This window comes from Oncorhynchus mykiss, chromosome 9 (genome assembly GCF_057628025.1).
Source record: "Oncorhynchus mykiss isolate SJ-2025 chromosome 9, ASM5762802v1, whole genome shotgun sequence".
Taxonomy (NCBI): domain Eukaryota; kingdom Metazoa; phylum Chordata; class Actinopteri; order Salmoniformes; family Salmonidae; genus Oncorhynchus; species Oncorhynchus mykiss.
Window position 1 is genome coordinate 10,622,093 of NC_143030.1, and position 12,500 is coordinate 10,634,592.

At 45.4% G+C, this 12,500-nt stretch overlaps 3 protein-coding genes across 4 annotated transcripts in view; 1 reads left to right on the forward strand and 2 right to left on the reverse strand.

Annotated features, from left to right (window-relative positions):
* The window catches only part of gpha2 (glycoprotein hormone subunit alpha 2), a 7,922-nt gene extending 7,089 nt beyond the window's left edge, over positions 1-833 (forward strand). The window contains exon 4 of the mRNA XM_036987194.2: positions 1-833. This exon is cut by the window's left edge and continues 235 nt beyond it. The gene's annotated coding sequence lies outside the window, so the exon portion shown is untranslated.
* LOC110531404 (glycoprotein hormone beta-5) lies at positions 96-3,148 on the reverse strand. 2 transcript variants are annotated; one of them, XM_021614600.3, is made up of 4 exons: positions 2,889-3,148; positions 2,671-2,732; positions 1,632-1,842; positions 96-1,431 (listed from the first exon to the last, which is right to left on the reverse strand). In XM_021614600.3, the coding sequence occupies exons 3-4, from the start codon at positions 1,839-1,841 to the stop codon at positions 1,243-1,245; spliced, it is 399 nt and encodes a 132-aa protein (XP_021470275.1). In that variant the 5' UTR covers position 1,842; positions 2,671-2,732; positions 2,889-3,148; the 3' UTR covers positions 96-1,242. The 2 variants fall into 2 exon arrangements, with proteins under 2 accessions (XP_021470275.1, XP_090039567.1); XM_090183441.1 differs by lacking the exon at positions 2,889-3,148 and having other exon boundaries at positions 2,671-2,773.
* Positions 3,149-8,899: 5,751 nt separating this feature from the next.
* Positions 8,900-12,500, reverse strand: part of ppp2r5b (protein phosphatase 2, regulatory subunit B', beta) — a 46,327-nt gene continuing 42,726 nt past the window's right edge. The window contains exons 12-13 of the mRNA XM_090183452.1: positions 10,317-10,415; positions 8,900-9,880 (exon numbers count right to left, since the gene is read on the reverse strand). Coding sequence (XP_090039578.1) covers positions 9,676-9,880; positions 10,317-10,415 — 304 coding nt within the window. The 3' untranslated portion in view covers positions 8,900-9,675. The remainder of the gene's footprint in view (positions 9,881-10,316; positions 10,416-12,500) is intronic.

Here is a 12,500-nt window from a genome sequence, read left to right on the forward strand (position 1 = left end):
CGTGTGTGTGTGTGTGTGTGTGTGTGTGTGTGTGTGTGTGTGTGTGTGTTGAATTGAATGGTCGGAAAAAAGGAAAAAAGACTTGAGGAAAACACTTTTCATACGGTCGCTTTATTTAAGATTTGTTTGTTTAAACATTGGTTTATTTAGGAACAGGAGGCAGTTTGTGACACTTTGACTCAACACCCTATTCCCTATGTAGTGCACTACTTTTGACCAGGGCCCATACAAACTAGTGCACTACTTTTGACCAGGGCCCATACAAACTAGTGCACTACTTTTGACCAGGGCCCATACAAACTAGTGCACTACTTTTGACCAGGGCCCATACAAACTAGTGCACTACTTTTGACCAGGGCCCATACAAACTAGTGCACTACTTTTGACCAGGGCCCATACAAACTAGTGCACTACTTTTGACCACGGCCCCATACAAACTAGTGCACTACAAAGGTAGATTGGGTGCCAATTGGGACGTAGACACTGACATCCAGTTAAACCACTATAGATAATAAAATCATTAAAACCCACTACATAGATCTGTTATACAGCCACAACACAGAACTAGAATGAGCAGAATGGACATCCCCATTCAAGTCAGTGAGTAAACTGGCAGCCATTTTGAACGCGGACCAGTGAAATTGTCAGGGTCAGAGGTTCCAATTCCATTCATTTGATTTCTACGGCCACTAAACTAGAGGGACTAAAGGATGTACATTAATAAATAAACTGTATTTATGTCTATGACCCACTTACATTTTGTAAATAAGTGACCTGAAAGAATGTTGGAAGGGTTGACCAAATAAAAATGGGAAAAATAATCACTCAACAAATTGTATTATTAGTATTATTATATTACATTATTACATTTTCTAACAAGGTTGCTGTGTCATATTACAGTGGTATAAAGCATTTTATAAAACTGAGTGATTAGAGCCCTGAATGCTGATTGGCTGACAGCCGTGGTATATCAAACAGTATAACACCGGTATGACAAAATATGTATTTTTACTGCTCTAATTGTGTTGGTAACCAGTTTACAATAGCAATAAGGCACCTCAGGGCATTTGTGGTATATGGCCAATATACCACGGCTAAGGGCTGTATCCAGGCACTCCGCGATGCGTCGTACTTAAGAACAGCCCTTAGCCGTGGTATATTGTCCATATACCACAACCCCTCGGGCCTCATTGCTTAAATCAACCTTAAATCTTTTCACACACACACACACAGAAGTTGGTATCAGAACGTCTCACACTCTGTATCCTGTGTGGAACAGACGGTGCAGTGACACTGCAGAGCGAGGGGGTAGGGGTAGAGCGGAGAGACGTGGGGCTGGCAGCCTGGCAGACGGACCGTCAGGTAGCGAGTACGACCGTAGGAACACACACGGTGATGCCGCTGGACGTAGGGGGGCTCTGGGAGCGGCTTCTGTTAGCGACAGGAACAACATAACTCTTATTAGCCCTGCCAGCAATACTGCACTGTTGTAGTTTCAAAAGATTGATTTATAAATCTGACGTGTTGTTATGGTTACCTCCCATGACATGTGTCCAGGTGTGAGACAAGACATGAGAGGACCGAGACATTGTTGGACAAGCATGTGTGTGTGTCCTGTCGTGGTTACCTACCTCCCAGGTATGGCAGCGGCCCCAGCAGGCCTCCGTATCGATGCGGAGGTTCCTGCATCCCGGCTTCTGGGCCACGAAGGAAAAATCCCGCACCGCGCAGCCACGGAAACCACCGTGCAGCTGGGTCGTGACAGCAACGCACAGGCCCGCATCGGCAACAACCAGGAGGAGCAAGAGAATAGACAGAGGGAGGGAGCGGCACGGCAACATCCTGGGAGGGAGGGAGGGAGGGAGGGAGGGAGGGAGGGAGGGAGGGAGGGAGGGAGAGATGAGAATGGTCTGAGGTAAACTTTAAACTCATGCATCACATTCACATCTGTTCTACTCAATAGGGACAAACACCGTTTTAAAACCATTATGGGAAACTTAAACATAAATTGCTCTCGGTTCAATCATGCAATATATGACAGACAGTCTCCTGTACACACTAATGTATTACTCCCCCCTAGCCTCCGTTGTGATTACTGCATGGTTAGCGGACCCAGAAAGGTCCTGCGCAATAACCGGGGTACGGTTGGTGCTGTAATAGCGGTTTATCACGTTGGTCTGCTGTATGATAACGGTCAAATAATAACAACAATTCCATTGTGTCTTTCTAGAACTAATGGAACTATATTCATGCTTTTTTTCACAAACTGATTGTATATTATATAGATTTATGTTTTATTTAACCTTTATTTAACCAGGCAAGTCAGTTAATTAAGAACAAATTCTAATTGACGATGACGGCCAAACCCGGACGACGCTGGGCCAATTGTGCGCCGCTCTATGGGTCTTCCAACCACGGCAGGTTGTGAAACAGCCTATATATATATATATATATATATTCACCTTTATCTAACCAGGAAGGCCAGTTGAAAACGAGATCTCATTTACAACTGCGACTTGGCAGTTGTAATAACTTGTATAGACGTACATAACTCGCATATTATGCATCCTTTAGAATAAGGTGACATATATTCCTCCATTTCTACTGGTTGATATCGTGATCATATCAAAAGCATTAAAATGTCTGTTTTGTTCTCATGCAAATATTTACCTTTACAACTGTCCTGTTGTTGACGGGCCGGAGTGGACTGGAACGCTCGCGTTGCCAAGAAACTACAGCATTGTGATGCGCCGTGTCCGTTGATTACGAAAGAAAAAGTCAGGGAGAAAACAATTAAAAACTATTAAACATTTCCAACAAATGAAACATTTCCACAAATATTGTCAACACAAAGATAACCACCCACAACGAAAGTAGCCTATACAAACCTGTTTGACACAGTTGTATTGGTTGGTCTTCTTCACTGGACAGTCCGAATGTCCTATCTCTCTCTGTCTGTCTGAACTGAACGAATTTCTTGTTGTTGTTTTTAGTCCGATTAAATTGGATGGACAGTCTGACGTCATAGCAATTATAATGAAATGCCTTTAAACTTGGAGACTCCCTGGAAAACGGCCTACGATGCTTGTCCATATTATCTTAACCCCAGTGTGTGTGTGTGTGTGTGTGTGTGTGTGTGTGTGTGTGTGTGTGTGTGTGTGTGTGTGTGTGTGTGTGTGTGTGGTCAGTGGTGCTAACATCTGGTAAGAACATTTTTACTATAGCTAATCTCTTACACACACACACAGAGGGAGAGCGATCATGAGGAGAGAGAGGGAGAGAGAGATCATGAGGAGAGAGAGGGAGAGAGATCATGATGAGAGAGAGGGAGAGAGAGACCGTGAGGAGAGAGAGATCATGAGGAGAGAGAGGGAGAGAGATCATGAGGAGAGAGAGAGAGAGAGATCATGAGGAGAGAGAGGGAGAAAGAGATCATGATGGGAGAGAGAGATCACGAGAGAGAGAGATCATGAGAGAGAGAGATCATGAGGAGAGAGAGGGAGAGAGATCATGAGGAGAGAGAGGGAGAGAGATCATGAGAGAGAGACCATGAGGAGAGAGAAAGAGAGACAGGGTACGTGTTGTACTCACATCCAGTATTGTAATTTATATTACCTTTAAAAAACCAATAGCGCATTAAAAAAGGACACACACACTCCTCCGTTTGTTTTCTCAAAGTGAAGTTCATTTAGCACATCATCTCCTCACTACAAGCCCAGTTTGACTCGACTGTACATTCATCTCTCCGGCTGTTGGTCATCATCATGTTTCTAAGCAACATTTAGCCTACAGACCAAACCAGGAGGACAGTGCAATTCTAGTTTAGTGATGCTACGTACACATATATATTCAACCCCATTATTATTGCCGTTCTATAATTCTACTGACTGAAGGGAGGGAGGGAGGGAGGGATGAAGAGTCTTCTCTCCTCTGATAAACTGGGTTCCGACTCCAGAATATAATTATTCTGGTTCTAGAACAGAATAGTGGGAGGGATGATTCATCTCCCAGAAAACTGACTGATTAATGGGGGAATTGTGGGTAAACTAGCAAAAATCAGGAAGTGAGTTTTAACGATAGTGAGGTTTGTTTATTTTCTAGTTTTGTTTCAATGAAAAACCGTTAGAAGAGTGTTGAAGGCTGCTGGTTTGGTTGTCTCGGTAACAAGATGCCAGCAGAACCTCCAGATTCACAATCAATCAGACGTGTTACATTCTGATTCAAACCCTGTTCCTACACACATCTCCTGTCACTGTTACACTCGAACCAAACACACACACACACACACACACACACACACACACACACACACACACACACACACACACACACACACACACACACACACACACACACACACACTAACGTCTAATCTTTGCCAACTTCCTACAATAAGGTCACAATTCCAAAGATCAAATAAAAAAGATCATAAATATCAGATATCGACCAAATCAACAAACATAACAACAATATAAAAACAAATTGTAAATCATTTCATCAAATGAGTGAATCATAATACACAGATGTACAGTAAGACAGTGTGATATTAAGGACAAAATTCAAGGTGGTAGACATGAGGTTATGTGTCCCAAATGTCACTCTATTCCCTATATAGTGCACTACTTTTGACCAGACCCCTATAGGTCCTGATCATAAGTAGTGCACTACATAGGGGAGTAGGGTGTCATTTGGGACACAGCCCTAAGGAGGGGTCACAGAAACACCCCCTCCGTATCGTACCCCCCTACACACATTATCCCAAACAAATTAGAATATTGCTAAAAGAACATGTCGTATTCTGACTCTCAATCAATCAAACAACCAATTAAGAAATCAATTAATCAACCAATTAAGAAATCAATTAATCAGTCAATTATAAACAAGACAATAATAATGACAGAACAGTTTTAATCTAGCAGGGGTCAGGGGTCGCAGCATCCCAGCAGCATAAGGGTCATCCCAAATCAAACACTGTCTTGAATCCCAAATGGCACCCTATTCCCTATGGGCTAACCCTATCTATGGGCCCTGGTCAAAAGTACTGCACTACGTAGTGAATAAGTTGTGATTTGGGCCGTGCCCTAGTTCTGCTTTAGGAGTGCTACACTAAAGGAGTTTCCAACCAACACTATAATAATATGGTCATAACATGGTCATAATATGGTCATAACATGGTTATAATATGGTCATAACATGGTCATAATATGGTCATAACATGGTCATAATATGGTCATAACATGGTCATAATATGTCATAATATGGTTATAATATAATATGGTCATAACATGGTCATAATATGTCATAATATGGTTATAATATAATATGGTCATAACATGGTCATAATATGTCATAATATGGTTATAATATAATATGGTCATAATATGGTCATAACATGGTCATAATATGGTCATAATATGGTTATAATATGTCATAACATGGTCATAATATGTCATAATATGGTTATAATATAATATGGTCATAATATGGTCATAATATGTCATAATATGGTCATAATATAATATGGTCATAACATGGTCATAATATAATATGGTCATAATATGGTCATAATATGGTCCATAATATGGTCATAACATGGTCATAATATGTCATAATATGGTTATAATATAATATGGTCATAACATGGTCATAATATGTCATAATATGGTTATAATATAATATGGTCATAATATGTCATAATAAGATCATAATATGGTCATAATGTCATAATATGGTTATAATATAATATGGTCATAATATGGTCATAATATGTCATAATATGGTCATAATATGTCATAATATGTCATAATATGGTCATAATATGGTTATAATATAATGTGGTCATAATATGGTCATAACATGGTCATAATATGGTCATAATATGGTCATAACATGGTCATAATATGGTCATAATATGGTTACAATATGGTCCATAATATGGTCATAATATGTCATAATATGGTCATAATATGTCATAATATGTCATAATATGGTCATAATATAATATGGTCATAATATGGTCATAACATGGTCATAATATAATATGGTCATAATATGTCATAATATGTCATTATATGGTTATAATATAATATGGTCATAATATGGTTATAATATAATGTGGTCATAATATGGTCATAACATGGTCATAATATGGTCATAATATGGTCATAACATGGTCATAATATGGTCATAATATGGTTACAATATGGTCATAATATGGTCATAACATGGTCATAACATGGTTATAATATGGTCATAACATGGTCATAACATGGTCATAACATGGTCATAATATGGTCATAACATGGTAATATTCAGACATATAAAAACATCAGCAGTTGAGAAGAATACAAGAAGGAACAATATTATTTTAACTTCATCATCATCATTCCTCTTCATCTTTTGGGACAGTAAAAAGTCCCTGTCGCAGAACTGGGAGGGCGGTTCCATATCGAAACCTTGCCAGCTAGAACCAGTACCAGTGGGTCTCAGTGTGTGTGTGTTTGTGTGTGTGTGTGTGTGTGTGTGTGTGCGTGCGTGCGTGCGTGCGTGTGTGTGCGTGCGTGTGTGTGCGTGCGTGTGTGTGCGTGTGTGAGAGAGAAAGAGAGAGAGAGAGAAAGAGAGAAAGAAAGAGAATGAGAAATATGTTTAGTTTGAGATAGGGAGTGTGTGTGTGGTATTGTAGTGTTAAGAGTGTGTATGGTATTGTAGTGTTAAGAGTGTGTATGGTATTGTAGTGTTAAGAGTGTGTATGGTATTGTGGTGTTAAGAGTGTGTATGTTATTGTGGTGTTAAGAGTGTGTGTGGTATTGTAGTGTTAAGAGTGTGTGTGGTATTGTAGTGTTAAGAGTGTGTATGGTATTGTAGTGTTAAGAGTGTGTATGGTATTGTAGTGTTAAGAGTGTGTGTGGTATTGTAGTGTTGAGAGTGTGTATGGTATTGTAGTGTTAAGAGTGTGTATGGTATTGTAGTGTTAAGAGTGTGTATGGTATTGTAGTGTTAAGAGTGTGTATGGTATTGTAGTGTTAAGAGTGTGTGTGGTATTGTAGTGTTAAGAGTGTGTATGGTATTGTAGTGTTAAGAGTGTGTGTGGTATTGTAGTGTTAAGAGTGTGTATGGTAGGCCTTGAGGAACTCTCAGGCCATAAAACGTTTCCTAAATGTAATGAAGACTTACTTAGAAACGTGACTGGTGGAATGACACCTGGGATGTTGACTTAGGATCCCCAGCGGCGGTCAGATAAAACACTAAACATCGCATGGTTTCATCTGTCTGTTTGTTTCAAGTGCAGTGTTCTCAGGCTGTTGTTACAACTGGATCCTTTGAGGGGTGGCGCATCACCAAACAAAGTCATTGGTGACATTTTACTTGGCCAATGAGACCCCATTAGCACCGGCCAATCTGATTACAGTGCATTTCCACACAACACGTTTTGGGCGATGAAACCACAGAGCCTCATTCACTTTTCAACGGAAGGAAAACAGGAGTAGTAGGCTAGGGGAAGTAGGCGAGGGAAAGTGGTCGAGGGGAAGTGGGCAAGGGAAAGAGTGCGAGGCAAAGAGGGCGAGGGGAAGAGGGCGAGGGGAAGTAGGCTAGGGGAAGTGGGCGAGGGTAAGTAGGCTAGGGGAAATGGGCGAGGGGAAGTGGGCGAGGGGAAGTGGGCGAGGAGAAGTGGGCGAGGGGAAGTGGGCGAGGGGAGGTAGGCGAGGGGAAGTAGGCGAGGGGAAGTGGGCGAGGGAAGAGTGCGAGGCGAAGAGGGCGAGGGGAAGAGGGCGAGGGGAAGTAGGCTAGGGGAAGTGGGCGAGGGTAAGTAGGCTAGGGGAAATGGGGCGAGGGGAAGTGGGCGAGGGGAAGTGGGCGAGGAGAAGTGGGCTAGGGGAAGTGGGCGAGGGGAAGTGGGCGAGGGGAGGTAGGCGAGGGGAAGTAGGCGAGGGGAAGTGGGCGAGGGAAGAGGGCGAGGGAAGTGGTCGAAGGGAAGTGGGCGAGGGGAAGTGGGCGAGGGGAAGTGGGCGAGGGAAGAGGGCGAGGGGAAGTGGGCGAGGGGAAGTGGGCGAGGGAAGTGGGCGAGGAGAAGTGGGCGAGGGGAAGTGGGCGAGGGGAGGTAGGCGAGGGGAAGTAGGCGAGGGGAAGTGGGCGAGGGAAGAGGGCGAGGGAAGTGGTCGAAGGAAGTGGGCGAGGGGGAAGTGGGCGAGGGGAAGTGGGCGAGGGAAGAGGGCGAGGGGAAGTGGGCGAGGGGAAGTGGGCGAGGGGAAGTGGGCGAGGGGAAGTGGGCGAGGGGAAGAGGGCGAGGGGAAGTGGGCGAGGGGAGGGAGGCGAGGGGAAGTGGGCGAAGGGAAGTGGGCGAGGGGAAGTGGGCGAAGGGAAGTGGGCGAGGGGAAGTGGGCGAAGGGAAGTGGGCGAGGGAAGAGGGCGAGGGGAAGTGGGCGAGAGGAAGTGGTCGAGGGGAAGTGGGCGAGGGGAAGTGGCCGAGGGGAAATGGGCAGGGAGGGACTAAAGTTGGGTAACGCTCAACTTTATGCAAATCCTCAGAGAATATCGTGACGCAAGTGACCAATCGAAAGCTCACATGGCTTCCAACTTACTGAATTGGCTGACAATGGCTGTTGATACGTAGCACTACCTAGCTTGCTTGCTAACACCCACATGAGGGCAGGGCTAGCGTGGATAGGTGTGAATGCTCTGTTAGCTGTACCATATAAACAAACGGAGCATGGACGACATCGTGTCCGTGGTTCCATCTTAATGAATGACAGAAAAACAGAAAAAACGGGTGTCTGTCAAAAAATAAAAACACCTATTTTATCGTAGCTACATTTTTTTTCTTATAGTTCTTGAATTCGCGGGAAACACTTAAAGGGGTACACACAACTTAATCATCATGAGTAAGGAACTATGAAAATAGTTAACAAAAAAACTATTTAATCTAGAATAAACGTTTGTCAACAGGAAATAGATGATTTTGCTGTATGGGACAGATGAGATGGAGGTCATTACCAATATACAAATAAATAAGTGCAGAATCCTATATCCCATCAAGGTGAGCCTCAGTTAAAAACATGTTGGGAACCACTTGTGTACAGGGCTGCTTGTGTAATTCAGTCTGTGTTTTCAGTCTGTGTGTTCTCCTGTGTACTCAGCCTGTGTGTTCTCTGTGTACTCAGTCTGTGTGTTCTCTGTGTACTCAGTCTGTGTGTTCTCTGTGTACTCAGTCTGTGTGTTCTCTGTGTACTCAGTCTGTGTGTTCTCTGTGTGTTCAGTCTGTGTGTTCAGTCTGTGTGTTCAGTCTGTGTGTTCAGTCAGTGTGTTCTCTGTGTGTTCAGTCTGTGTGTTCAGTCAGTGTGTTCTCTGTGTGTTCAGTCAGTGTGTTCTCTGTGTGTTCAGTCTGTGTGTTCAGTCTGTGTGTTCAGTCTGTGTGTTCAGTCAGTGTGTTCTCTGTGTGTTCAGTCTGTGTGTTCAGTCTGTGTATGTAATTAGTGTGTGTTTGTGTGTGTGTGTGAGTCAATTCATATTTTGTGTTTGTGTACACTTTGCATGAGTGTGTGTATACAGTATATGTTATGCCTGTGTATGGCTATGTGTAAGTTTGTGTGTGTGTGTGTGTGTGTGTGTGTGTGTGTGTGCTAACTGTATCAGTATGTTCTGTACTCTGTGGCTCTGGTACTGATTCTCTGTCTGGCTCTAGGTGGTGGAGGAGGGTCCACTGGGCTTGAGGTCTGGCTGCTTAGGGAGTGCCGTCTGTGGGGAGGAGGGCTGAGGAGGCTCCCCTCTCTCCTGGAGGTTCTTCTGATTACGACTGGTCTCCCCCAGGGTCTGAAGCCTCCTCTCCTTCTGCTCCTCCAACCCCCGCCACAGCTCTGCACGCTCACGCTCCCTCTTCAACTCCCTGGGACAGAGAGAGAGAGAGAGAGAGAGAGAGAGAGAGAGAGAGAGAGAGAGAGAGAGAGAGAGAGAGAGAGAGAGAGAGAGAGAGAGAGAGAGAGAGAGAGAGAGAGAGAGAGAGAGAGAGAGAGAGAGAGAGAGAGAGAGAGAGAGAGAGAGAGAGAGAGAGAGAGAGAGAGAGAGAGAGAGAGAGAGAGAGAGAGAGAGAGAGAGAGAGAGAGAGAGAGAGAGAGAGTAAACATGCACTCGCATACACACACTAAAGGACACTATCACACACTAAAGGACACTATCACTCACTAAAGGACACTAAAGGACACTATCACTCACTAAAGGACACTAAAGGACACTTTCACTCACTAAAGGACACTAAAGGACACTATCACTCACTAAAAGACACTATCACTCACTAAAGGACACTAAAGGACACTATCACTCACTTATGTTTGTCCACTTTGTAAGAGGCAGTGAGGTCATCAAACAGTTTGCTGTTCATCTCCATAAAGGTCTTCAGAACGTTGTAGATCAGAGAGACTGTCCTGCAGAGAGAGAGATGGAGGGAGGGAGATGGAGGGAGAGAGATGGAGGGAGAGAGATGGATGGATGGAGAGATGGATGGATGGAGAGAGATGGAGGGAGATGGAGGGAGAGAGATGGAGGGAGAGAGATGGAGGGAGAGAGATGAGAGAGATGGAGGGAGAGAGATGGAGGGAGAGAGATGGATGGAAAGAGATGGAGGGAGATGGATGGAGGGAGAGAGGGATGGAGGGATGGAAGGAATGGAGGGAGATGGATGGAGAGAGATGGAGTGAGATGGATGGAGAGATGGAGGGAGATGGAGGGAGAGAGATGGAGGGAGATGGAGGGAGGGATGGAGAGAGATGGAGAGAGATGGAGAGAGATGGAGGGAGAGAGATGGATGGAGTGAGATGGATGGAGAGAGATGGAGGTAGAGAGAGATGGAGGGAGGGATGGAGGGAGAGAGAGATGGAGGAAGAGATGGAGGAAGATGGATGGAGAGAGATGGAGGGAGAGAGATGGAGGGAGAGAGAGGGAGAGAGATGGAGGGAGAGAGATGGAGGGAGAGAGATGGAGGGAGAGAGATCAGAGAGATAGATGGAGGAAGATGGATGGAGAGATGGAGGGAGATGGATGGAGAGAGATGAGTGTAGGGAGATAGATGGAGAGAGATGGAGGGAGAGAGATGGAGGGAGATGGAGGGAGATGGATGGAGAGAGATGGAGGGAGATGGAGGGAGAGAGATGGAGAGAGATGGAGGGAGAGAGATGGGAGAGAGATGGAGTGAGATGGATGGAGAGAGATGGAGGGAGATGGAGGGAGAGAGATGGAGGGAGATGGAGGGAGAGAGATGGAGGGAGAGAGATGGAGAGAGATGGAGGCAGAGAGAGATGGAGGGAGAGAGATGGAGGGAGATGGATGGAGAGAGATGGAGGGAGAGAGATGGGAGGAAGGAGGTGGAGGAAGAGATGGAGGGACAGAGAGATGGAGGGAGAGAGATGGAGAAAGAAATGAGAGAGATGGAGAGAGATGGATGGAGAGAGATGGAGGGAGAGAGATGGAGGGAGAATGGATGGAGAGAGATGGAGGGAGATGGAGGGGAGAGAGATGGATGGAGATGGACGGGAGAGATGGAGAGAGATGGAGTGAGATGGAGGGAGAGAGATGGAGGGAGAGAGATGGAGAGAGATGGAGGGAGAGAGATGGAGAGAGAGATGGAGGGAGAGGATGGAGGGAGATGGATGGAGAGAGATGGAGGGAGATGGATGGAGAGAGATGGAGGGAGATGGATGGAGAGAGATGGAGGGAGGAGGGATGGAGGGAGAGAGATGGAGGGAGATGGATGGAGAGAGATGGAGATGGAGATGGATGGAGAGAGATGGAGAGAGATGGAGGGAGATGGATGGAGAGAGATGGAGAGAGATGGATGAGAGAGATGGAGGGAGATGGATGGAGAGAGATGGAGGGAGATGGATGGAGAGAGATGGATGAGAGAGGGATGGAGAGAGAGCGAGAAATGGAGGGAGAGAGGATAGAGGGAGATGGATGGAGAGAGATGGAGGGATGGAGGGAGATGGATGGAGAGAGAGAGAGAGGGATGGAGAGAGATGGAGGGAGATGGATGGAGGGAGAGAGGGATGGAGAGAGAGAGATGGAGTGAGATGGAGAGAGATGGAGTGAGATAGATGGAGAGAGATGAAGGGAGATGGAGGGAGAGAGATGGAGGGAGAGAGATGGAGGGAGAGAGATGGAGAGAGATGGAGGGAGAGAGATGGAGGGAGAGAGGGATGGAGGGAGAGAGATGGAGGGAGATGGAGGAGAGAGATGGAGGGAGATGTGGAGGGAGAGAGATGGAGAGAGATGGAGCGAGAGACATGGAGTGAGATGGATGGAGAGAGATGGAGGGAGAGAGATGGAGAGAGATGGAGGGAGATGGAGGGAGAGAGATGGAGGGAGATGGAGGGAGAGAGATGGAGAGAGATGGAGTGAGATGGATGAGAGAGATGGAGGGAGATGGAGGGAGAGAGATGGAGGGAGAGAGACGGAGAGAGATGGAGGGAGAGAGATGGAGGGAGAGAGATGGAGGGAGAGAGAGATGGAGGGAG

Excerpts from the sequence above, each read along its gene's own strand:
- LOC110531404 (XM_021614600.3), bottom strand. The coding sequence starts at position 1,841 with ATGTTGCCGTGCCGCTCCCTCCCTCTGTCTATTCTCTTGCTCCTCCTG. Across the intron at positions 1,432-1,631 it reads GCCGCTGCCATACCTGGGAG|AAGCCGCTCCCAGAGCCCCC; the intron begins GTAGGTAACCAC and ends TGTCGCTAACAG.